The 26,757-nt window shown below is 44.7% G+C and overlaps 1 protein-coding gene across 3 annotated transcripts in view; it reads left to right on the top strand.

The window, feature by feature from the left end:
- The window catches only part of MPHOSPH9 (M-phase phosphoprotein 9), a 1,008,430-nt gene that overhangs the window by 254,165 nt on the left and 727,508 nt on the right, over positions 1 to 26,757 (top strand). For all 3 annotated transcript variants that reach the window (XM_069619661.1, XM_069619663.1, XM_069619662.1), the window contains one exon: positions 1,856 to 1,982. In XM_069619661.1, coding sequence (XP_069475762.1) covers positions 1,856 to 1,982 — 127 coding nt within the window. The remainder of the gene's footprint in view (positions 1 to 1,855; positions 1,983 to 26,757) is intronic.

Raw genomic sequence — 26,757 nt, 5'->3', positions numbered from 1 at the left:
CATTTTCATGCATACTGCAGAGGAAATCTCCTAAATTAAAATACCTCTGGTAATACAATTCTTGAAGGGGTTAACTAATGTTTATCCCCCAACTGCTTTTCAGGTGCCCCTGTGGGATCTAAATTTAGTCTTAAACTTTTTAATGAGTACTCCCTTTGAACCTCTTCATTTGTGCCCATTAAGACTACTTACCTTCAAAACAGTCTCTTCGGTGGCAATAACATCTGCCCTAAGTGTGAGTGAGTTACAGGCTTTGTCTTACAAGCCTCCTCACACTGTTTTTCACAAGAACAGAGTAGTATTAAGAGCGAAGCCTAATTTCCTTCCCAAGGTGGTATCTGAGTTCCACATTACTCAGGGGATAAACTTACCTTCGTTTTACCCTCCTCCGCATCCAGGGAAGGAGGAAGAATGGCTGCACAGACTCGAACCAAAGCGTGCCTTCAGTTTTTACACTAGCAGACTTGCTAACCTGAGGCAAACTGTCCAATTATGCGTGGGCTACACAGGTCATAAGTTGGGTCTAGCCATCACCAAACAAACCATCTCTAGGTTGATCATTTTAACAATTGCAGAATGTTATAAATTGGCCGGTAAAAGCCCTCCAGAACACATACGGGCCCATTCAACCAGTGGTATTGCAGCTTCATCAGCTCTTCCGAGAGGAGTTCCATTAAAGGATATTTGTGCGGCTGCCACATGGTCGCCTGCACACACCATTACAAAATTCTATAGCCTGGATTCCTCCACTAGCCAAGAATAAAAATTCAGAAAGGCAGTACTGCATTCTGTGCACACTTAATTACTCTATTTTTACTCCCTACTCCTGATTATATTTTTGGGAGAGTTTCAAAGATGAGGAATACGTGGGAGGACAATCTATTCCAAGAACAAGTTACTTACCGCTGGTAACGTTCTTTCATTGGGATGTTCCTCCCACGTATTCTTTATCGCCCCTCCCTACCTACCCCGCAGTGGTTACAGACTGTGCTCCCTCAAGGGCAGTAACCGTCTAAATTAAGATGCTCCTTCGCTTCAAAACAGAACTGGGCAATAGATTCTGCGCGCGTTACTTATACCTGTGATGACCTCGACATCGGCACGGAGGCCACCGAGGGACATCGACTCGTGAGGCATCGACGCACAGCGCCCTTTACTTGGGAAAACATTTTTACCGAAGCAGCAACCTGGATATTGGGAAATATCAAAGATATGGAATACGTGGGAGGAACATCCCATCGAAAGAACGTAACCAGGGGTAAGTAACTTGTTCTTCTGTGGATATGGGACGCTCTTTTTATATTCAATGTTGTCTTTTGTCACTGTATGTTGAAAGATGTTGAGAAAAATAATTACTCTCAACCTAGAAAAATAGAGAATATAAGAAAAAGAAAAGGGGTGGGGAACCTACATAAACACCACAAAAAGAATTAAATTAGCGCAAGTTTTTTTTCAAATTGTTGTTGCTGGAAATGTTGGGAACCACTAGACATTCATTGTCATTTTGGTCAATAAATGAATGCACTCCCTTGTGCTCAAGGAATTGAACTATTGGGACACTCCATGTTATATAGTACCTCCTAGAAACCCACCTTAGTGGGGGTTGTACATGAGCAATATGTACTTAAATACATTTTCCAAAACTTGCCATCTCCCAATGGTTTAGGACTTTAAATGGTCATTTACCACAATGTATCTCTTAAAAATCAATATGCAGTGTTTGGTGAAAATATTAGATTGTGAAAATCAATTGCGCAACTAAAACAATTTTACAGGAAATTGATTGATTTAAAATGTCATCAAATGTTTTGTGGGTTTTCAATGCAACAATAAAGCTAACATATTTTTCTTGCAGTAAACCTCTAACATCTTGGGCCCGTAAAGTAAAGCAAAGTCAACTGAAAAAACCTGCTTCAGAAAAAGAGACATGCGACAATTCTATGCCAAGAACTGAACAAACTGAGAAATTAAAACACAAGAATGTATGTATTCAGTTTGTTGTCATTGATTGATCTAATCTGAACTGCATACAGTTTTTACCTTGTACTATGTGCACATTTGTCATGCGCATTCTCAAAATGTATCCGATACTAAAAATGTAGTTTTATTACATGGAATTGAAAAGAAGAAGCATGTGATTGATACAGTGAAAAGGCGACATTTTTCTCCTTTCTAGCAATGATCTGGTTAAACTGAAGTTATAAAATTGCTGAGGGTGGTTCATTCTAAGGAACCTGAGAAAGGATAATGGATAAAGATATAAACATACATAATTTATCAAATTGGATTTTGGGACCCCCTTCCTCTACATCCAATTGAACATGAATTTGGAGGGGCTTATGTTGGCTTCCAGAAGAAATTGAAGTGTCGGAAGATGCTGATCTCAAGTCAGGACATCTGCAAGCTTTGCAGGGACCTACAACCTTCCCTTCTCATGGAAAAGCTATGCATAAAACAAGCTGTAAATGGGCATCAGAAGGTCATACAGACTGCACCTATATGAGCAGTATTTGCAATCTCCAAGAGCAATGCTCACAAAAGGTACTAATAATTTCCAGAGTATTACAATATTATGTCTGCATAAAAAAAATGTAAACACATGTACAGCTCAAAGAAAACATGTTTTAATGTACAAAAAGCTGCATGTAAAGTATATACAACAATCATTTTCAAGATTCAAATCCCATTTACATATTAAATGAAAATAACAAAATATGCATTTGAAATCTTTTGACTGATATATAGATTATTAGGTCAAAGGAACATCTTATATCAAGCAAAGATCCTGTATTGTTCAATTCAAGGCTTTTCAGTAATAATAGTACCCTTCTTCAGGAGTAGCAGGATTAGAGCTTCTCCAATTTTGTAGAGATTGAAAATAACTATTGCTGCTTAAAGAGTTTATAAATATAATCCAGTATTTATACTTCTGTATGCACTAACTTCCAGGGAACTTCAGTAAACCAGCCAAAATCAGATTCCAATATTTGGGGGGCATTTAATATACTCAAACCCGGGTCATAACATGATGTATAGTTATGTTTTCTGAAATAATGAGACATATATTAGGCTAGGAACCACTACGTAACTTAATGTCTGAAAATATGATGACCATTCTCTCAGAATCTGATGGTAAACTTAATCGAATTCATTCAGTTTGCTGAGAATTTGTGCCAAGCTGTATCTTGCTTGAGAACCATCTGCAATTAAGGGATCTACAATTAACAAAGATTCCCTTTTTTGTATAAAAGTAGAACCACAAATCAATTAAGGTAAACAAACCTGTCAATGTTTCGCAATCCCTAATGAATAAAGTGAAAAACATTTGTCGTTTCCTAAAAGGATGGAATACTGATCATGTAATGGGTCCGCTGTTAATTGTAATTAAGCAAGCTACACTGGTGAATAGCGTGTGTTAATGGTGGCCATTTTAGAATTATAAAAATCAATAGTCCTATAAAAAAAACTACTCGAAAGCTGACCGTGAATGATGAATCTTAAAACCAAAATATCTAATTTAATAAAGAATAGATGACATTTAGTAATGTCACCTAGGATCAAAGTTCGAATCACGTATATGTATTTGAAACTATTTATAGCATAAATGTTCATGCACTGAATCATGAGTTGTTCAGCAACTTGACAATGTTTGACATAAATTGATTCATAGCCAATTCAACCAAACACATAATGTTCAAACCATTCAAACTATCATGGATCATTGAAAACAACTTAAGCCCTAGTCTGTGTTCATGCCCTTTGGGGGTAATGGACGAAAGCCTGTTAATCCAGTGCATTTCTCTTTATAAAAATCTTTGTGCAAGGTTCCCTTCTATCTTTGGTACTTTCATCACGCCAAGTATAAACAATTGAATTTGGGATATAGTGAGATAATAAATCCTTGAAATTCATTGACATTGGTGATTTCATATTGGATGTTCTTATATTGACTTGTGTTCTGACCCTCTTGTCTTAGCATTGACCTCGATTGACGAGATAGATTGACTTAATACTGGAACAATTCTAAAGCATAGTACTGCTTACAATCTCGACATACACTATGACTTCCCTATACTTGTTAAGATCTACCGTGTGCTTTCCTACCAGAGCTGCAAGGTGACTGTGTGTCCAGCCCTTTGTCGGGGCTCGAACTGGACCGATTTTCAAGAAACCATTCCTATAACTATCTTGTCTTGGAATATAGGTGGTGAAACTGACTAATGATGATTTGAAAAGCAACTTAATGAGCTTCGATGTGATTCAATTACAAGAAACATCTGCCCATGATCTGTATACAGATGTTATTGTGCTAATGAAATGATGACATCCATACATAAAGGTCGGGGATGTCCAGCGGGTGGTTTAGTTATTTTTGTCAAGAGCTTACTTCAGCTTGACATAGCAATACCCTCTAACTCATGTAATATTCTAATACTTTTAATTTCTAAGCGGCGGGCCATTTAATGAACTTAATTTTTACAATAGTCAGTACAAGTCCGGGGGAGGTTCACCACTCTGTAAGCAAATGGATGCAATTGAAGATATTGTTAAATGTGATCATTGCTAACGGCATCTATCTCAAGCATGATGTTATTTACTAAGCATTTATGGATGTCTGCTCTTCATTTGATAAAGTAAATAGAGCAAGGCTTTGGCTTAGGCTCGCAAGATGGGCGATCCTGCTAATTTGGTCAGTATTTTGTTATCTTTGCATGCTAATAATAGAGCTTGCGTGCAACCTGCTGGCCATTGCTCCCCATTAGGAAAGTTTTTCTCTTTTTCACCTTTCCCGGCCTCCATTGATGGGACACCCTTCTTTTTGCTGTTTTATTAACCTGGCCTGATGTTTGGGAAGGAAAGTAAAGCCTTGAGCTTCACTTCCCTTGCCTTTGGCTCATTGTTATGGAGTAACGGACTAGTCCCTAAGACAGCCAGTACTCTCTCCTTTGGAATTCTTGTATTTTGTCACTTGCACACAGTACCTTACATTGTAGTGAAATGGAGATGCTTTGTATTCCCTTAACATGTGTTTTTATGGGTTTACTTTTTTATATGTGCTTAAGACAAGCTGGTGGCAGCAGTAACATTTTTACAGTTTTTTAATTATTTTACACATGCATTTCCACGTTTGCCACGACTAAAGGTGGCTAGCACTCAAAGATGGCCAGCTACAAGGTTTTTCATGTGTTCTTTGGCCATGTTGTAGTTTGGCTGTCTTTCTGCCCACTCGGGTCAGGAAATCCCATTGAAGGTCATGCTTCTGTTTTCACAGGCTTGTGAGCCGTTGTGTGTATGTGAGCCAAAGAGAGAGGTCTGGGACAGTCTGATCAACGTCCACATCCCTTGGTGCCAGAGAGTCTGCTGCTGGGCGGTTTTGAAATCAGTAGTTGTCCCTGATTGGACACATACTAGCTGTTTGAATGTGGCAGATCCCTTACCATTGGTGGGCCTGGGCTTGCTTTTCCAGCCCAATTCTGGATAAGGGGAGGACTTCTGCAGCCATGCTTTGTTTTACGTTGGAGGCAAGATTCCTGCGAAGAAGAGCAGCCCCTGACGACTGCTTCTGCAGTGGACCAGCATCCCCTCCAGTGATGGGCCTGGTGAAAACCTGCTCCTCTGCCTGATCTCTGAAGACCCTCGTTGGTGCTTCAGAACTTAGACTAGATGGACCAACTAATTTTGATGCCTGCTCAAGATTGCATGCTGCAAGAGCCTTTGGAAGTGTTGCTGGACTGCTCCCTCGTGGTCTACCTCGCAGCAGCCATCACCGTTACACGTTCAGCCTTGGAACTTTGGTTGCCGTCAGCGTGTGCCATAAGTCGCCTTCTCCTGAAATGTCAGCATCCTAGCATAAAAGGAGGCTGAGTTGGAGCTACTTATGTGACTGCGCCTGGAAGATCACCTGTCGCCGTCTGCAAGTGGTGACTGCCACTGGAATCCAACTTGATTCATCCTGTGATTTGTCATGAAGGGGTCTGCACCGTGAAAGTCTGCATTTCTTTATCGTTCTGGTATTGCATCCTGAAGTTGGACCCGACTGGAAAAAGCGCACAAACCTGCAACCCCCGGCACTCCTCTCCTAAACAAAGGATGGAAGATCATGTCCCCAGCGATTCCCGGACGATCCACAGTATGATCTGGGAAAATCCCCATCTCCCCCTGCCCATTTCCAACAAATACTGAGGCGAGGAAGAGGCAACTAAGATCAGTAAACATTACCCATAGAAATAACATGGGGGTAAAGTAAGGGAAACCTACTATAGAAAGAACTCCAGTTGTCCCACTAATAAAGTCAGGCAGTGTCAGGCATTCTATAGTAACCATTCACACCTGACCCATCTTGACTGGTCTTTTCACTGTAAAAGGTGTGGTCTGACACAAATGTATGAACGAGTAGGGGAGCATGCAGGAGAGCGAGATGGGAGGAGAGCCGAGACGCCAAAGTTGCCCAGGACCAGAGGCCAGAGAAATGGATACCGAGACGCTGAGGAAGTGCCGTGCGAAAGAGCAGTTGCGTGGCGAGGGAACCGTGTCTCAAAGGAGCCAAGAAGGGTCTGTGTGAGGACCGAGAGGCGTGCTGGTGCCCTGCAGAACCTGTGTATCCAGATGCTCGATCCCCCTGAGCCGGTGAGACGGCCCAGGAGTGTCCGAGGAGCAGGTGGTGAGACCTTGACCTCGGAACAAAAAGCCGGTGTGAAGCGGCCTGTAGAAGTCAGCCCGGTGAGTCAGAAAGCTTTAGAGAGTAAGGTTATGAAGAGCGCGATACAAGGTAACGCCTGAAACGCATAAGAAAGAGGTCTGCGTTTGAATTGGGCGTTCTTTTGAAGCTAACAGGAAGTCTCTGATGAAGATGCAAGTAACGGTGTAAGCGCGAGACGCACGTGTGTTTTGGACAATGAGACGATATGAATGAATGAGGGCCAGAAGCCTGTGGAAAAGGTGCAAGAGGCACGAAAGGAAAGGACAGCATAAAGAATGGTGCAAGCGACCTGAAGGGGGCCAGAAGGCCGCGGAAAAGGTACAAGAGGCACAAAAGGAAAGGACAGTATAAAAAGGGTGCAAGTGAGAGGCACAACCAAGATTAGGAATAAAGGACAGTGCAAGTGTGTACAGAAAAGGGGAAGGAATACAGGAAAACGATGCAGGAAGCACCTGAAGATAAGTGCAAAAGGAATAGCAAAGAGCCTGGCGTTTTCAAAAGCTTCTGATTCTACCGCATAAGAGGATGATATGCAGGAAAGACTGTACATAAGAAAAGGCACACTCTACCCAGCTGACTTGGTGTATGAAAGCTGGAAGAGGCCTGAACTTGGGGAAAGGAACACTGAGAGGCCTATTGAGAAAGGGAGACTTTGTGTTTTGTTCTGAAAGTGAACACACTGAAGCTTGTTTAAGGGAACTCAAGGACATTGAAGGTGTTTGAATTCACTGTAAGGGCCCCGTGGAGAAGGTTGTAAGAACAGCCCTTGTGAGTGAAGCCCAAATTCACCAAATTGCACCTGGTGAGAAGACCACTTGAAACCAACTTTTTTGTTGAAACACTATTTTTTTTCCTTTTCAAAAGTCTCCCTATCACATTTGTGTACAGCGTGAGGGCAAGTGTAGATTTAGACACAGACTTACTTTTATTTTGTACTATTCGACGACGACGATGGCCATTAGATGCATCATTTAAGCGAACCATCCTTTTAGAGTTAGGGCCAGTCAGGCATTCCACCACCCCAGGAACCTTAGTAAATAAAGGGTTTTAAACAAATACTTTTAAGTCTGTGACTCTCTTGATACCATGCCTGTCTCACAATAACCACATGGGGAAAACCGGATACGTGTCTGTGATATCTACACCCGGGGGGATGTGAGAAACTCATGATGACACAAGTAAAACAGACACAAATGATCACAGTTCAAGGGTGTTTATTGAACAATGACAAATAGTGTACAGGTTGGAAAAACACCTGATCTAAACCTATATCTAAGATGGGGACCGGTGTCGACCATCAAATGAAAAATAAAGCAGTCCTAGTGGCGTTGTGTCAAAATAAAAGGGCATATACTAAAACCTATTGCCAAACCTTACAACTATTACAGAAAAGGGTGTGGATAGTTCTCAAGAAGAGAAAGAATTGTTCTCAACTAATAAGTCAGGATGCAGTAGGTTGTGTCCCCCTTTCCCACGTTTTAGCACGGGGTAGTATGGTAGCTGGTGGAGCACAGTACAGTCTAGGGTTTTTCTAGCACAAGATGGCAGTTCTCAGGTCCGTTGATTGCCAAGTCTCATTTCCTTAGAAAGTCTCTTGCCTTCGGGGCCTGATGTGTAAGTTCATTCCCAATATTCCTTGGGTGATGGGTTCACCCCTGGGTCCCCCTCTTCGGGGCTGACCCCTGTCAATTGTATTCTTAAATCAAAATAGCATGCTGGTTTCACCCCATGGTCCCGCTCTTCTGGGCTGACGCTCCATGTATCGGTTTTCACATAAAGTTCTGATGTAAGTTTCGCCCTCGGATCTCCCTCTGACGGGCTCAGACCTTTCTTGACTGCTAGTACCTGGGTTATAGCTTAATCTCTGGCATCTCTCCTTCGGGTTTGTATTTGTATTTATTTATAATGCGCACCAAACCCAGGGGTAGCCAGGCGCAAAGGCAGCAAGAGGGTTGCAAAACTTAGTTACATACAGTAGGGTGAGGTCCAGCTGCGGTTACAGTGCCGGACGTATCACACCAAATAGGAAGGGTAGGGCATAAACATTGTAGGCTGTACTATATACATATTTACATTCAATGAGGTAAGGAGCCACATGATAGTGGCGCATCTGGGCATCGGAAGTCATTATGAGTCGAGAGATTTGAGCCAGTGGACAGTCCTGGCTCTGAACTGGTGGCAGGGTAGGTCCTCCCTGCAGGTAGGAGGAAGGGAGTTCCAGAATTGCGCTGCTTTTACTGGGAAGCTATTACATCCAGACATTGTACGTTTGAACCTAGGCACCAGAAGAAGGTTGGAATTGGCCGTTCTCGAGGGGCGAGAGAGGGTGGGTCTAGTAAATCTGGCGATGAGGTATTGAGGGGCTGCTTGGTGGAGGCATTTATGAATCAGAGATACCGATTTAAGGAATATCTTGTCCTTGGTGGATAGCCAGTTGACAGATCTTCTGGAAACTGAGATATGGGCTTTCTTCGGGATACTGATGGCCGCTCTAAGGGCATTATTTTGGAGGATTTGGATTTTATTTGAGATATATTTGTTACAACCTACATATAGAGCGTTACAGTAGTCCAACTTTGACAGGATCAGCGCCCTGGCCAGGGTGGTACAGTTGGTGGGGGAGAGAAAGGGTTTGGCTGCCCTAATGAGTTTGCAAGTGTAGGAGGTGGCGGAGGCCATTGCATTCAATTGTTTGTTGAAGGTGAGGGTGGAGTCTAGATAGAAGCCGAGGGTTTTAACCTCCTTAGCTACTTTGATCTTGTTGTCGTCAATTATGAACGATGAGTATTTGTGGCCCAGTTTGTTGAGGTAGTGTGTAGATCCTAGAATAAGGAGTTCCGTCTTGTCATCATTCAGGCATAGACCGTGTGAGGCCATCCATGCCTGGATGATGAGGTACACTCTTGCTGTCTATTTTAACTTCTGCTTTGGGGTGATGACTTTACACCCTTGGATCCCCCCTCTGCCGGGCTCCGACCCCTCTCGATTCTTAGCCTTCCTTCACCAGATTTACTATGGCTCTCGAGCAGGGTGATAGTGGCTCAACCCTGGGCCCTCCTCTTCTGGACTGACCGCTCTTTACTTTCAATATTCTTTCTTTAAGCTTTTATACAGTTCAAAGGTTTCAGGATTCACTTCCCTTTCTTTCATACCAATTCACGAATCAGTCTTTCGACTGTACAGGGCTTTTGCTCGACCTTCACATATGACCACTTTGCATTCCTTTGGCGGCCTTCCAATGGCCTTCTGGTTTCTGTAGTTTCTCAATATGGGGCTCGACCAGAGTCTCTCAAGTTAGCACCCACGTGGTGCCACTTTCCCTCTGCAGCTGGTCTCCTCCTCACTTTTAACAGTTCATTTTTAAAGTTCATTAGACTTAGTTAAAAAACGTGTCACTTTGCCATTCTCACTCAACACAGCGCAGTGCTTATCGATTCTCCTCTCGACTCACCGGCTGCGATGAACCGCTTGGCTTTTGGCTTCTCTGGAGTCAAGGGCGGTACCACGGGCGTGGGAATCTCCTTTGCTCCGCCTAATCATTCTAGTCTTTCTCTGTGTACCGTTGACATCTGCACCAGAAAACTTGCTCTATTGTACGCAGTCCAAATTTCCTCTCTACGAAGGTTCCGCGGACCTGGGGTGAAAAGGTCAAGGTTGCTTCTCTCCTTTAAACAATCTCGCCTCCCGCTGCCTTTTCCCTTCTCTTGAACTGCTGCGTTCTATTAGCCATCTCCTTGTGCTGCCTGTCTTATCCGGTTGCTCGTACTGTACTAGTCGGCTCCACCTTTTATCCCTGTGGGGAAGGAAAAGGGCTGTCAGGTGTGTGATTGGAGTCAATTGGCAGACTTTGCCTGACCTTTGTGTTGGGACATGTCAAGTAAACAGTTCTAGGGTTTTCGGGGAAAAGAAGGTGATACAGTTTCTAAGTATTCTACCGGGTCGGAAGGGAAGGAAGTGTTACATGGAACAAGGACCACTGTGTTAGGGATTTCGGAAGAGTAAATTAATTTCGATTGGAACGTCGGAGAATGATGATCAGAAGAATGAGGTTGGTGAAACACGCAGGAATAACTGTGATTGTGTTTTGTCAGGATAAACTGGGTGTTTGAAAAAGAATAATCAGAAGGATGTGGAGAAGAATTATTGAGAGTAGTCGGATGGAAAGTAGCGGAAAAGCCAGGCTTCTGGGAGATGTGGTTTTCCGGTTTAACAGGGCTCGTATTTCTAGATGCTTTACCAGATGAAGAGAGGTTGTCGGATTTGGATATGGATGATGTTATGGGAGACAGGGAGCGAACTGTCACACAGCTCATAAAGACCTTAGGAATTTCACACTCCTGGTCCGTTTCCCCTTTAACATACCATGCCTCACCTTGGGCATTCCCCTTAGCATAACCCAGGTGATCCTCACCCACTGGTCCACCCCCAGGAACTGGCTCCAACAGCGATGGCTGTGTCCTGGCCACCTGAATAAGGGAATTCTGGGGGTCTTACTGGGAGAATACCCTCGGGATTCTCACAGGGAGTAATAGTTCTTCAGTGGAAACGGAAGGCATTTATCTCTCTTGAGTTCTTACATTTGGGCTCATCTTTTTTGTTTGTTTGTTTGCTGCTTTCTTCCCATTTAATTCTATGGGGCACCCTTCCTTTTTTTGCTTGTTTTGAACCCTGTCCTGACTTTCTTTTGGAGGGAAGTAAAGCCTTCTGCTCTACTTCACTTGCCTGTTTGCTCATTCTTATGGGGAAACTAATTAGTCCCTAACCCATCTGTCCTGATAGACTGTCTCTCTTTGTGAATTCTTGTAGTGTTACAATTGCACACATCACCTTACAGTGAAGTGCAGTTGGGATACTTGGTGTCCTTATTTCTGTTTACATTATGGCTTTTTGGCTACTTTTAGAATATGCCTAAGACAAGCTGGGGGGAGTTGAGAGATTTTTACAGATTTTGATGCATGTTACTCGTGCATTTTTGCATTTATAACGAATGGCTTCTAAAGGTGGCTAGCAGCTTAAGATGGCCATGCCACAAGGTTTTTTCACTTGTTCTTAGGCCTTCTTCCTGCCTTCTCAGTTCAGACAATGCCTTATATGTAAATCGATTTCCTGGGGAAAGCTATTGCTTTCATGAGCTAGGGGCCAGTGCCTGTGTATGGCCAGAGGAAGGGGCTGAGATGGGCTGGGATTGTCTGGTCCCAATCCACATCGCTGGTGCCTTGAATGTCTGTTGCTCAGCAGATGTTGCCAGTGGCTACCCATAACTGGATAGCCACTGCGCGTTTAAATTCTGCAGATCCTTACCATCGGTGGGCTCGGGCATGCTCCCAGCCTGAATCTTAGCTAAAAGGAGGGCTCCTGCAACTGTTCATCAGATCACCATTGGAGCCAAGCCCACTGATGACCCGAAGACTACTACTACAGCTGCTCAGCATCGACTCCAGTGCTGTCATGGTAAAGCCCTGCTCCTCTTCCTGATCTAAAAAAGGCCCTTGTTTGTGCTTCGACCTCTGGACCGGTGGTAAAACAACCAGTCTAGACCCCTGCTCAAGCATTCGTGCCTGCTGAGCCTTTGGAAATGTCCCTGGTCAGCCGGTGGACTGACCAGCTCTCTCCTGGGCTACCTCGCTACAGCCGTCACCATTCTGAGCAGGGCTTTGTAATTTTGCAGATCTTCAGCGTGTGCCATGAGTTGCCTGCTCCTGCATTTTCAGCCGTCTCACACAAAGGGAAGCTTTGCTGGACCTGCTCCTGTTTTCACCACTGGAAGATCACCTTTGCTGCCTGATTGTGGTGACCGCTGTTGAAACTTGTCATCTTCGTGTCCTAGGAGGTGTCTTCCTTTCCTCGTTTGGGTGTTCTACTGGAAATCGTCTGAAACAGATTCCTAAGTTCCGGGTCCGACCAAAACTAAATTCTTGCAAACGAAAGTAACCCTTGCAGTCTAGATGTCTAGATGACCCTTGCAAAAAGAACCAAGACAGAAGAATGAGCCTACAATGGATTCTGCAACCTGCACAAGTGGTCTCAGAGCCAGGGGTGGGGTGTGTGGGGGTGGGGGGGTTTACTTCTGAATACCCGTTGCTCTCCCTAACCCCCACCGCGTCTGCCATACAGTCACAAGGGCATAAAGTATGGACCCTAATTCACTCTGACCTGACCTTTGGTGGTGGGATCTGGGTGACCTCTGACCCCACGGCCACAAGACATCTTAGGGATGTGCTTTATAAGAGCTAGGAGATCAGTTCTGAGAATATTCTAAAGCTTTCTTCCTATTTCTATGCATCTTTATGCTTGCCTGTGTTTCACTTGTCATTGAATCAAATTCTATTCTTTTTCTCCTAACAGTGAGTGTTTCATAAGGGGTTTGTGCGACAATATTTGACTAGGTTTATCTGCTTAGTGTGTAATCTAAAGGCCTAGTAAATAATTGAATGTGTATACTTTCCTGTCTAACTGGAATTACTGGTGTTGCTCTGTGTGGACTCAATGTAGCTCTAGACTTCTCCCACCCCCTACCTGAGACTAAGCCTTGCCACTATGCTACCTTACCTTGATTTATTTTGGCTAAACTCTCTGTATCTTGCCTGTTCACCCTAATAGAGTGGCCCCCAACCCCCCCCTTCTAAAATCCCATCTTAAATCCTTCAGGAAAAGTGGGGGGGGGGGAGTACAAGGAACACTGCACACTAGTGTGACAGTTTTACTTTTGGCTCACTAACAGGATATGGGCATCTTGACCTTTCCAAAGACAATCAGAAAATTGTCCTGACAGTCAGAAAGAGCTTTGGAAGATCCTACTGCTGATGAAGTGGCAAACGTTTAGCCAATGGGGTCCTGAAAATTGTGTGCATCCTTTGCAATGACTTTCTTTTGGTATTCTGTCCTCTATTTCTCACTGGGCTGGGCCAGTCATGCAGTTAGTTATGTACGTCTCGCCCATTTTCAGGCAGAGGGTTTTCTTTTTAAGAAACAATTTTAGGAGCTTCTTTTTTTCTCTCCATTGAAATGCCTCGCCTAGTGTGGGATTTAACCTTGGCTTATTGGCCAGAAGGTCACCAGTGACATTAAACTGGTAGCAGATTATTTATTCATTTACAGAAATGATTACCCTAATAACAGTTCTATCTGCCAGATGAATCTGTGAGCTACAGGCTTTTCCTTATTGGAAAATTGTGTTAAGACAAGTTAGTCCCTTTAATGCATCCTTCCATTTTTACTTCAGATTTTTTTTATTTCATACCTTAATTAGAAATTATCTTTATCCTCTTCATTCGGCAATCTTTCGTCTAAGGTAGAGGAAGCTCTTCATTTTATATAGGTTCATAGCACTATCGGATTCTGTTTTTACCTGGTCAAGGACGTTTGGTTCTCGGATAAGACTGTCTCAGCGAGACTGTGCCCTTTGAGAATAGGCTATAAAGGCCCCTCTTGCAAGATGGATGGTGTTATGCACCACAGAGTGTTATTCAATAGCCCACTCTGCACTCTAGCATCCACGCTTTTGCTGGTAGAGGCAAGTTGAGCACAGTTGTGCAGTAAGTTTGTGTCCTCGATATCCCTTGTGGATGGTTATTAAGTTTGTGGGGCTGGTCCACAAAGCCATCCATATAGCCGGACCAATGTTCCTGATTAAAATTGAATTGCCCTCACCCTAGCAGACCACTCCTTGTCCGTTTCTAGATTCAAAAAAGCCTGAATTGGGGGTTGGAATATTTCTCTTTTCTGGCCTCAATGAAATGGATCACTTTACCAGTACAGTCATGCAATGGGAGAAACCTTCCAGCTCAAAAAGCAACCTCCAGCACCTGCTATTTAGGAACGTATAACTCATTTTTACTGATGCATGCAATCTATCTGCCTTTATAGTGCCAATAAGCCTACTGTGTTGCACTATAAACCGAACCACCATGCAAATAGAAAAGTACAAACACACACCTCTTGGACGTCAACACACTGTCTGAGCTTTCATACCCTGCTTAAGGACATTAGAAGATAGTGTACCTAACAAATAGACTCCCTGTCCCCAGTTATTCTAATACTTTAAAATGTTTCCATGGGTCTACTTTGGAGCAGGAGAGGGTGGTTATAGCAGTACAGGCAGACTTTATACCCCCACCCCCCTTCTTCCAGTGTGAACCAACCCACAAATATCTCCATTTCTCCATGCTAAGGCGGAGTGAAAAGTACAGCGTTACAGAGCTGGGCGAGGGTGGAGAATTAGTGGTGCTGAGGGAGGGGGGGGGGGGGATCCTCCACCGAAAAGCACCTGGCTCCCATTGTTATTTTAATGACCCCTGCAGGAATATTCTGGTTTACTGGTTTACTGGTTTGTGTCCTGGCATCACAGGAAATCCCACAAATCTGGAGAGAGTTGCATGGAAGTACCAGCAATAGGATGTCTCCATAATGATGCATACTTTATAAATATCCAAATGCTGTTAATCATGTACAGGGATTCTTAACGTTCCTTGGCTGTGGAGCACATGCTGGTATGTGCATCCCAGTCTTGGGATGACTCTAGGAAACATTATTCCTATACCAGTGTTCTATTAATTTATTTGCATTCATTTACCTTATTATTTCTATAAAAGGGCATGCTGTTGCCTCTATATAATGTATGCTTCGCTGGCCTATACATTTGCATGCAAGTACATGAGTTATTGTTTGTTTGTTTATTGAATTTCTAATGCGCACCAGACCCGGAGGTAGCAGGGTGCAGCAAAGGTTATGCAAGGCTTACAAAGTTACGTAATGGCAAACAGTATAAATTGACACGTGACATACAAAATAGGTAGGGCTCAGAATGTGCATGTAATAGATTACAAAAATGTTATTTACATCAGAGTGTACAGTAGTATACAATAGTTTACAATATTGGGAGGTGTGGCTCAGAATAAACAAGTAGTAGATTTTTAAAAAAAAAGTTATTTACATCATAGTATACAATAGTTTACAATATTGGGAGGTAAAGTGTACTATTGTGCAGTAGTTTCAGTTGGGACTAGTCTTCGGTCAGATTGAGGTGGGTGATGAGGTTCTTTCTGAAATGTGGGTAGGGTTGATCAGCTCTCAGCTCGTGTGGCAATGAGTTCCAAAGTTTAGCTGCCTTCACAGGGAAGCTATTGCCGCCAATCTTGGTACCACCAGGCAGTTTGTATTGACAGCTCTGGTGGGCCTGCTGAAGGTTCTTCTTGACAATTTGTTGATTAGGTAGCTGGGGGCAGCATTGTGTAATGCTTTGTGTGTCAGGGAGGCGTCTGATTACAGTCATGGGCACTCTTTTGTTAATGCCTAGTGCAGCTCTAAGAGCGTTGTTTTGTAATATTTGTAGTTTTTGGATACTGGCACTACTCTAGAGAGCATTACAGTAGTCTATTCTGGAGAGAATTAATGCTCTGGCCAGTATAATGCAACTGTTGTTGGAGAGGAAGCGCTTGCCAGCTCTGATAAGCTTGCACATGTAGGCTGTAGTGGATGCCAGGGATTTCAGTTGTTTATTAAAAGACATAGGTCCTCATTACACGGTATGCGGTAACCATGCCGCTATTAGCGCCATGGTTGCCGCCGGTATTTTACTGTGTCCGCCTTGGTGGATGGCGGAATTACCGCCCTACTCCATGGTGAGCGGGGGCGGTAATTCACCAAGGCACTTCCCCATTCCCATTTTTGCTTCCATAGGGCTCAATGGGAATGGGGAAGGAGCTAATTACGGTACCGTAATTAGCACAAAGGTCCCTTTGCGGGTCCCTACTTTAACGGCTGGTGTAGACCAGCCGTTAAGATCGGGTCCCGCAAAGGGACCTCGTAGTAAGGCAGTAAGGGTTTACCGGTACCGGTGCCCTTACCGATACCGGTAAACCCTTACCGCATTCCGTGTAATGAGGCCCATAGTAGCGTCCAGATAGACACCTAGGGTTTTTGCCTCCTTTGAGACTATGGTATTCTTGCCATCAATGATGAAAGAATCGTATTCATGACCTAGTTTGGAGATGTTGGAGGGGTGCCAAGAATTATCAGCTCTGTCTTGTCATCATTCAGGCATAGGCTGTGTGTGGCTATCCATGCCTGAATGATGTGGTAGACCCTATTCACCAACGCCAAGTCCTTGCCATGATCCCCGGAAAGTGGGAGGAGAATCTGTGTATCATCTGCATAGTTAGTGTAGGTGATATCCAGAAGGTCCAAATCATCGAACACTGGTTTTGTGAATATGTTGTACAGAGTTGGGGACATGCATGAGCCCTGAGGGACCCCACACATGATTGGGGTGGGATCAGCCGCCACTGATGGGGAGAATACCCCGATAGTTCTGTCACTCAGGAATGATTCTAGCCACTTGACAGCATCTGTGGAGAAGAGGGCTGCTGAGTCAAGGTGCCTGCAGAGGACCTTATGATCCAACAGATCGAACGCAGCTGAGAGATCAAGTAACAGCAATAGTGCTGTCTTCCCTTTGTCTCTCAGCTCATCAATTTGTGTTTTCAAATCTATCAATGCAGTTTCTGTCCCATGTAGCGGACAGAATCCTGATTGCCTGACCCCTAGGAGTTTGTGTAGCTCAAGGTATTTTTGGATCTGCGAGTAAGCAACTTTGTCCAAAATTTTAAGTAAAAACGGTAGTTTGTGGCGATGAGTGGGTCTAGAGTTTGCTTCTTCAGAAGTGGGAGAACCCAGGATTGTTTGAAATTGACTGGGACGGTGCCAGAGACAAATGAAGCGTTGATCAGCTTGGAAATGAATGTAGAGAGGTCTCTCGTGGCATCTTTTATGATGTGTGCTGGGCAGACATCCCCTTTACAGTTAGAAGGTTTAAGTGATAGGATAGTTTTTTCAACTTCTAGGATGGAAATTCTGGTGAAGCGGAATCTGTTGTTTTGATCAATGGTTTTTTTGTTCGGTGGGAGAGGGTTCGTTGGCTATGGTAGGTTCAGAGCGTCTTTCTTATTTTTTATTTTGATTTGTAAGGTGTTTATTTTGTTGGTTAAGGCTTGTTGGATCTCTGAACACCAGGTCTTGTTTTTGATACAGATATCGGGTGTGGAGATAGGGGACTCTAGTTCTCTTAGTATTGTAAGTAGTTCTTTCATTCTAGAGTTGGAGTTGGCAATACGTTCATTGTATGAGTTTCGTTTTGCCAGACAGATTTCATTTTTGTAGTGTAATGCCATGGAAGTTAGCTTCTTTTTATTCTCACTGGAAGGGCAAAGCCGCCAGGCAATTTCACACTTTCTTTTTAGTAGTCGCAAGTCCTTTACTTATGGAGTGAACCACTTGTTAAGGTGTGCTTTGGCTTTGCTTGGTCTCAGTTTGAGAGGGACAACTTTGTCCAATGTGGATAGCATAATCTTATTATATTCCTGCACCAAGGTGCTTTGGTCGAGATTATCCGGCAGAGAATTTAGGGTAGGTAGAATATTAGGCATCACACTGTCCACTGTGATGTTCTTTTTCATTCTGGTTAGACACGGTGGCGCTACTTGAGCTATGATTATTGGTCTAGTGGTGGATAGAGTCATGGACACGAGGGAGTGGTCAGTCCATGATAGGGGGGAAATGGAGGTTATTGATTGCAGATGGAGCATTTGTCTATGCCCCCTGCCACTTTCTTCTAAAAGTGAAATGCATTGAGCCACAAACATTAACAACATAGTCATCTTGCTTTAGGTGCATCCGGAATTTATGCCAGAATGCTGGGCGCATTGCTTAGTGAATGGGTCAACTATGTGACCATCTATCTCCTTAGCTTTAGAGTTGTTAAACATACAAAAATAAGGTCCCTGATTTTACAGGATAGCGATTGTACATGCTAACGTTGAATTGCTGAGGAAATCCCCCACCTATGCTGTGTTATTGTCCAGAGAGGAGTCTGTTTCTGTCACCCTTTATAAATAGCCTGCACATTCACATGCATAAGGAGATCGTACCCACATGAGCCATGAAGTCATTAGGTGCCATTACTGAAGCATTTGAACCTGCATTTGGAATATGATTGTAGCGCATGTGGGTCTTCCTGCAATTTCATTTGTGTCAAAGGTCATGTGACCGCTTTTCCTGATTTGATATTGCTTCCTGTGTTGTCTTTGAATTTGGCTCTGATCTGGTGCCACACTCAAAATGTTGGACAAACTAAATGTAACCCCTGTTTCACCCATCGGTGTCTAATTGCATTTGTGAAACAAAATCCAATGAAAGTAGAGGAGTTGAAAGTAATATAGCAAGAAATTAAGTGATCGATGGAAGTGATTGAGGCAATGTTTCTTAAAAAGTAGGAATTTCTCAGATTGCTAATCTATCCCACCATTTTTAATTCTGCTGACACATGTCGCAAACAAAAAATGGATGCCTGAATTGTGCAGCTAGTGCCCTTGACTGAATGTAATGTAGCACTGTAATCCCATTTCTTAGTCATGGATGGAAGGAATGGGTGTGTGTGAACCATTCTGGGCCTTCAGTTGAGTCATTTCCCTTTTTGTAAAACCTATTTGATGGACACCCTGTGTCTTACCGAGCTGTGCAGAAGGGAGGTTGGCTGTGATGATCTACATCGGGAATTAATACCATACTGGGTATGGTTGGAGGCTATGCTGGTATTTTAGTTCATGGCCTTTAAACCATAAAGAATGAGGCAGGTTTTAATCTTCACTGGAAACAAAATGGAAATGCTCTCAATCAGCATGCGAGGGTTGGTGGCACAAATGCACATCTATTGGTTTTTTTGTGTTGGAAATGTGGTTGTGGGCCCTCAGAAATTAATTGGCTCTATTGACAGTCCATCAACATTCAGTGGACCTCCCCAGCAGACTCCTATTTTTCGTAGATGTTTCGGCCATCCAAAGACGGACCTTTTCACTGCACGTCAACATTCCAAATAGTTATTTGGCTCAATATTCTGGGACCCTTAATCCCTGCAGAGAGCATGTCTGATAGACTGGAGCAGGCTGTTCATTAATGTCATTCCTCCTCCTTCTCTACGCCCAGGAGTATTTGTAAAATCAGGTTGTTATTAATCTTGTGCTGCTATAATTTAGTTCTGTCTCCTCTAGACCTACTTCAAAATAGACCTCCTGTTGATTCCCTTGTTGGCGACCGAGTGGAATGGAGTGACGTCCTAGGTGCCGGTAGATAGTATAAGGTAGTATCGGGCTCTGGCCTGACTGACCTCTTTCCTCTCTGATCGACCCTCCCAGATCCAACTTGGGTCCTTTCCATCATCTATCTCCCTCTCTACCTGTGGTGTGCCCCAGGGGTCTAACCTGGTCGCCCTGGCTTTTCAACCAATACCTGGCAAATCTCGCCCACTGTATTGCCATTTCTTTGCTCCAATTTCCAGTGCTATCCTGAGGACACTCCACTCATTTTCAGGCTGCCCTCGGCCACCTCCTCTCCTTCTCTCATCTCTGATTGCCTAGCTGCCTTTCAAGATTGGTGTGCCGCCAACAATCTCTGACTGAATGCCAGCAAGATGGAGATCCCCCTCATCGTCACACCTTCACCCTCCTTTCCCCTCACTCTCTTGCCGGCCTCCCTTGACCCTCCTCCTACTCCCACCTGCGAGGCTAAGAACCTCAGGGTCATCTTTGACTCCACACTTTCCTTCTCCGCCCACATCTCTGATGTCTCTAAAAAGTCAAACGTCCTACTGCACCTCCTCAGAGGTACTCTGCCTTTCCTCTCCTTCCCTCTGAAGCTCACTGTCTCCCAAGCTCCAGTTCTCTCTAGGTTGGACTATTGTAACAGCCTCTTCCTAAATCTAGCTGCCTCTACTCTCCGCCCCCTGCAACAAATCCATAACAGGACTGCAAGACTTGTCCTTGGCCTCCAGCCCTGAGATCATATCTTTCCAGCTCTGAAATCTTCATTTGCTCCCAGTGAATGCAAGGATTACATTCAAAACCCTCTGCATTGTCCACAAAGCTTTCTGGGGCCTGGGTCCAAAATACCTTCAGCTATCCCTCCGCAAATACCTTCCCTCTCGAGCTCTTCGCTCCTCTACCTCTACCTCCCTCAGGGTCAGTTCCTTCTCAAAGAAACAAGCTGGGGGTAGGTCTATTTCTTCGGCTGGGGCCTCCCTCTGGAACAGCCTCCCTGCCACTCTGAAACTTGAGAAGAACCATCTCCAGTTCCGGAAGCACCTCAAGACCTTCCTCTTTGCTTCTACCTTCGCCCCCCCCCCTCTCCACTGCTGATCTTTTCTCTCTCAGCACTGTGCATCTGGCCTACCCTCTGTCTTCCGGGCCCAGGTACCTGCTCACCATGCCACCCTCCCGCACTGCCTCCGGGCCACCCCTTGCACTGGAGTCTGTATCTGTACCCATACAGTCCCTCCCCACCCCCCTTTCTTCCTGCACTTATCAGACATACCCTGTCTGCTGTATTAAACCCAGCACTTGCCACTTGCTGGCTGCACTACCACTGTTTGTTCCCTTTATTATTTATTTATTTATTTATCTGTTTTCTCCTTTGATCCACACTTTCTACTTCTACCCCCTCCCATGCACTTTTCCCCTCCCCCTCGCACTTGCACATTCTCAATGTCACTGGCCTAGTAAGATCGTTGTTTTGTTCTCCCCTGTTCCCCTCCCTGGCTTAGTCGCGCTCTGAAACACATGTGTACGACCGCGCTATAAATAAAATATCAATAAGAGTGTGGAAGGGGGAGACTGACACACAGGTGGCATGATTGTTGCTAAAGACTTTTAGTTGTGAGAAAAATAAAGGAAAAACCCTACCTGGTTCTATTACTAAGAGGGGTATCCCCTTCCTCAAGTTAATACTAAGGATATGTCAGAATATCCATAACCAAAAGTCCACGTTCTGTGTAAAAACCTATTGCCTTCCCTTACACTTAGTTGGTGAGTGTTATTAATGCAGACGAATGGCTCCCTTCTTTAGAGTGGACTACCATGCCAGTAGTCTGGAGAGACTATTTTTATTTTATTTTATTGGCCATTTGTAAGGTACTTTATACAACAGAATTGTGTTACAAAGCACCACAAGGATAAATGGGAAGGGAGCAGGGGAAATAATAACAATGGCAAAAACAGTAAATATACAGCTGTGGTCCTACTAGGCCTTGTGGTATTCGGACGTGCAGGTGCATTGAGGAGAAATGCTATTTCCCTGAGGGAATGAATCCCTTCCCCAGGTTGCAGTCCCTTTCGAAGGCAGCACACACAGTTACTGATTGAAAATGTCTCATTATTGCCACAATATCGCCACAACCTTTTCCCGGCGATATTATGTACGGCGACCATATATATGGGGATAATATTACCTGATACCCTTCCCTTGGCTTTTTTCATAATGTTCACAAAGACATGGGCGGGGGGGGGGTGATTGTTCCCTTCCCCTGGCCTTTCTTAGGATTTTGTCTCACAGCCCATCTGGTTCACTACCCTGCCAGGCACTGTGACTATGAAGATGACTTTGGACGCAGTTCGTTATTAAGTGTGGGTCCCAGACCCTTTCTTTGTGACTTTTCTGCCCTTTCGGGTTCCCACCAACCATCCCGTTACCCTGACCGCTCCAGTGTTCTTACCAGTGACCTCCCATTGTCTGTGGGCTTCTCCCCGTACAGGCTTCTCATTGTCTCTCCGGAGGCGAAGACGGCCTAGCAGCGTTCCCCTGCTCTTGGGCTGAGCGATTCCAGCTCTCCGTGCACACCAGTTCTCCCAGTCGGCTGACTGCCCTGTTCTCTGCCTCCTCTGGCGGCCAAGTGTCTCGGTCTCTACACTTGCATCGTCTCTGTTCCTCTAGCTCGTTTCGAGTTTCACGGTTCCTCCAGGAATGGTCTGACAACCTGTGAAGTCCTTCTTCACTTTTTATTACTTGTTCCAAGTTCTCAAGGCCGCTCATGTTGGTTCCGCAGGGCATTCTGCATTGCTCTGCGCCTCTTCCTCATCTCCGTATTGATGTTCACATCCTCAACTGGGTTACTGTGCCTGCGCTGGGCCTTAAGACTTCTACTTTGACAGACGCTTCACATTAATTCCTGGCCTTCAATGCGGAAACGGACCCGACTGTCTAAAACTCTTCCCAAGCTTCAGAAAAAAATGTCTAGGGCCCATTCTCATGGTTCTCAGGCTAAAAAGGCTATCCTCCCGCCTCTCCTTCTGTCCTCCTCTCTCTCAGGCCCTGCAACAGGAATCCTGCTCTAACTGCTTCATGCCCCCGCCCACCTGATGACTCCTCTTCCTCTGTGTGGACTAGGGAACAATGTAGTCCTCGATGGAGAGGATGTCAGAGTTTATTACATTTTCAGACCAATTTGATGATGTGGCCAAAAGGCAGAAGCCTTTCACCAGGTGCACAGTTTGCATCACTGTCTGAACAACACACACTCGAGCCTCCTGTGGATGTTGAGACAGGCATGGTATCAAGAGAGACACAGACGCAAAAGTAACAGTTCGAAACATCTTTAGTAATAAATTTGGTTGGGTTGGTGGACTGCCTAACTGCCCGAACGCTAAAGGGGTGGTTCCGTCAATGATGTTTCTAAGGGCCGTTGATGTCTGTAAGTCTAAAACCAAAGTCCGTCTATGTCTGAGCCTATGCTTGCCCTCACTCTTAGACAAAATGTGTTTGGGGATATCCTTAAAGAAAAAATGGTTAAAAAGGAAATGTAAATCACAGTTGCTTTCAGGCAGACTTACCAATAGGTGTAGTTCTGCCAGTTCAAAGTAGTTCAACTCAAAATGGTTGCCCTAGGAACCTCAACGTAGGGCTCTTGCCGTACGTCAATAGAGTTCACAATGTCTCTGGGTCTCTTGGGATTCCCTTCCCCAAGCTTCGATCCTACCAGTTCCAAACAAAAAGACACAGTTCCCCTTATGCCTCTCGGGGTTCCCTTCCCCAAGGTTTAGGCCTCTCTTCACGATGTTCAACATTGTCTTTGATGGGCCTCTTTGGGTTCCCTTCCCCAAACCTCTCTTCTTCAAACTCAACAATGTCTTTTGTGGGCCTCTCGGGTTCCCTTCCCCAAGCCTAGGCTCCTCTTCTTCAACCTCAACAATGTCTTTTCTGGGCCTCTCAGGGTTGCCTTCCCCAAGCCTAGGCCCCTCTGGTTTCACACAAATGTTCAACTTGGCCAGATGCAGCGTTTTAACACACAGTACTTTCCATGGGGGAGTGTCAGACGTCAGAAAAACGCTGGGCTTTGGCTCCTCCCCTGCGCTGCCACTCTGATCCCTCTCTTTATACTCTCTTCCTTCTGGCACCTTACCCTCTTGTGCCTTATCAGTCTGACTTTATTTCTCTTCCACCCCTCTTTCCTTCTGTGGTGCACACCTGAACACCCCTCTCTTCTTCACAGTGCTTCTTGCACACTTTTCTTGACTTAATTGTGCCCCTGGCACTCTCTGTCCTTTGTTCCTGCACCCATGCACCTTCTTTTCCTTGTATCATGCTACTTGCACTTTCTCTTTTCAACCTGCAGGTCTTCCGTACCCTCTTTTCCAGCTTTCGGGTCGCTCTCACCCTTTCTTTAATTTCTTTCATTTTATCTTTACCTTTTCCCATCTCTCGAGTCGCTCACACCCTCTCTTTGCTTTCTTTCACTCGTTTTCTCTCTGTTGGGTCGCTCACACCCTTCTCTCCTGTTTCAGGTTGCTCCCAACATCTCTTTGCTTGCTGTCACTCTGCTTTTCAATCTGTTGGGTCACTTGCACCCTTATTTTACTATCGCTTTGCGCCTCTTGCGCACTCTGCTCTTCCTTGCTTTCTCCTTCTTTCTGCTTGCCGCTTTACTTTCTGCTTTCTCCTTCAAGCCGCCACTCCAACCATCCTCACACCCCTGGGTTCCTCTCATTCACATAGACTCACCCAGGCAACGTGGCACTGGCGACCAGCTCCCTGGGATACAAGGTGTGAGGTCAGAGTCTCACCACCTGCCCCTCAGACACTCCTGGGACCGACACACGTCCCAGGGGAACGAGCACTGGCCTGGACACATCCAATAAGCAACCACTCGCCTTCCTCCAGCCTCAAGGAGACAAAGCTCCTCCGCCACGCTGCGTCCCTTCTGGTACACCGGGCCAGCGTCTCGGCGTCCCATTCTCCTCCGGTCCTCTCAGGCTTCTCATGTTGCTGCCTTCACGTTGCAATCAGCGATCCCAGCTCGCTCGTACCTCTTGGCAGAATCGCACCTTTTATACCTGAAGTAATTGTCAAGTAGAGTCGGGTGTAAATGGTTTGGGTTGATTGCCTGACCATGCCTGACTCTATCAGTGGGCCGGTCTACTAGTGTACTAAAGTAGTAGGCCTCTCCCTGCCATCCTATGTTAACCTTAGGGGAAATCTTTATTGCTCTCGATCGCCACTTCCTCGTCCCATTACATGTTAGAAATGGGGAACAAGACAATATGGGGATTTATGTCTATAGAGGACATTATTATAAGGTGATTGGCAAAAGAGAGAGGGGAATCCCCTAGCCCTGATTTTATATAATACATGTGATTCTATTTGTGTCAGAGTACCCTCTACCCCAAACACCTTGCCATGAGGTTACTGGTCTTCATAGTACTTCCTATGATCTAAACTAGGGGAAGACAAAGAAGTGTTGGGATTGGAGTTATTTCTTTGTCTTATCTTGTCTGCTCCCGTTCTGGGTTTTGTTCCGGGGTGACATGTTTGCCTCTCTTGGGTTAGGGACCATGGAACCTGCATATTCCACAAAGGCTTGAGGTATTCCTCTGAGTGCAACCTTGGTTTCCCCTAACCAGGTGATCCTCCCTCGCTTTTCCACCCCAGAGTTTGGTCCAAAAGCGATGGCCCTCCCCTGGCCACCTGAATAGAGGATTCTCAGAGTTCACATGGGAGAATACCCCTACATTTCTCACCTACCCTTCCCCAAGAACACTGTCTACCCACTGTAGGGCTGTTTGTAATGGAGCAGCTTTTTAGATTGTCCTTTTCGGCTGAGGGCCATGTCCAAATATCAGAGCCAGGACAAAAAGGTTTTTACCAATGATGGATGGGAGAAAAACAGGGAACCTGCATGTTCTGCATGAAAGAGCAGAATCCGGGGAAATCCGGGCCAACGATAACCTACTCCGGAAGTGCCGATATTACGTCTGACTGATTATAATTGTCCCTAATCCGAATGGAAACGGGTATTTTTGGGTACATTTCTTAATCTCTGCGTACACATGTAATCTAGAAGTTCTTGGTCTATTTAAGGTTATCAAAGGCGACTAGATGATCGAATTGCGGTTTGATGGCCTGCACTGAGATCCTATTCACAATAGCGGGCTCATGGATGGATGAGGTTGGGACATCACAGTAGCAGGCACTCATAGTCTCAACGCTTTCGTCCGGTTCTTCCCATTCCTTATTTTCTTAGGCATCCTATTTCCATTGGCTCCTCCTTCAGATTTTGGGGACCTTCCTGGCCAGGTGTTTGGGTTCTTTACAGGAGAAGCAAACAAGGGTCGTGGGTCCACTACGTTTGCTTTCCTCTCGTCGTCTTTCCTCCCGACCTTTGATTTCTGGCCTTTTATCGGATCTCTTCCTACCATACATTTCTTTTGTTTTTATGGGGGTCTTAGATTTATACCATTGATATGGATAGGGACGAGTAGACCCTCGGTGATCCCTTCTTTCATCATTCGATGTAGGAAGTGAAAAGATTTATTGGCCTATGCATAATTCTGAGCAGCTTCAATTGCCAGGGTGAGCGTAGGTCTGCTTAATTGCAATACCGCTTTTTGAAGGAACGGCAGTAGTGACTTTATAAACTATTCTATGGTTTGTTTTTCAAGAACTAAGGTTAAGGTTTTGCCTCGCAACCATAGAGAGAGAGTGTTTTTAATTTTCTTCCCTAAGTTAATAGGTGTCTCACCTGGATTTGATTTTAAGTTACTTAGCTTGTAGCTATAGAAGCTGCTAGTCTGTCCTACTCTTTGCAAGAGGGCTTATTTAATCTCTGATATGGAGGCTTTTTTTCCCGGGAAGTTTCAGGAGTTGATATGTCTAAAGCTTGTCTTTCAGAAGGGGCCCTAAAAATCAAAGCTTCAAATCATCACTCCATTGAAAACTGGGTCGCTAACCGGTCAAAATTT

This window comes from Ambystoma mexicanum, chromosome 10 (genome assembly GCF_040938575.1).
Source record: "Ambystoma mexicanum isolate Mex_15411 chromosome 10, UKY_AmexF1_1, whole genome shotgun sequence".
NCBI classification, from domain to species: Eukaryota; Metazoa; Chordata; class Amphibia; order Caudata; family Ambystomatidae; genus Ambystoma; species Ambystoma mexicanum.
This window is presented reverse-complemented; position numbering and strand designations above follow the sequence as displayed.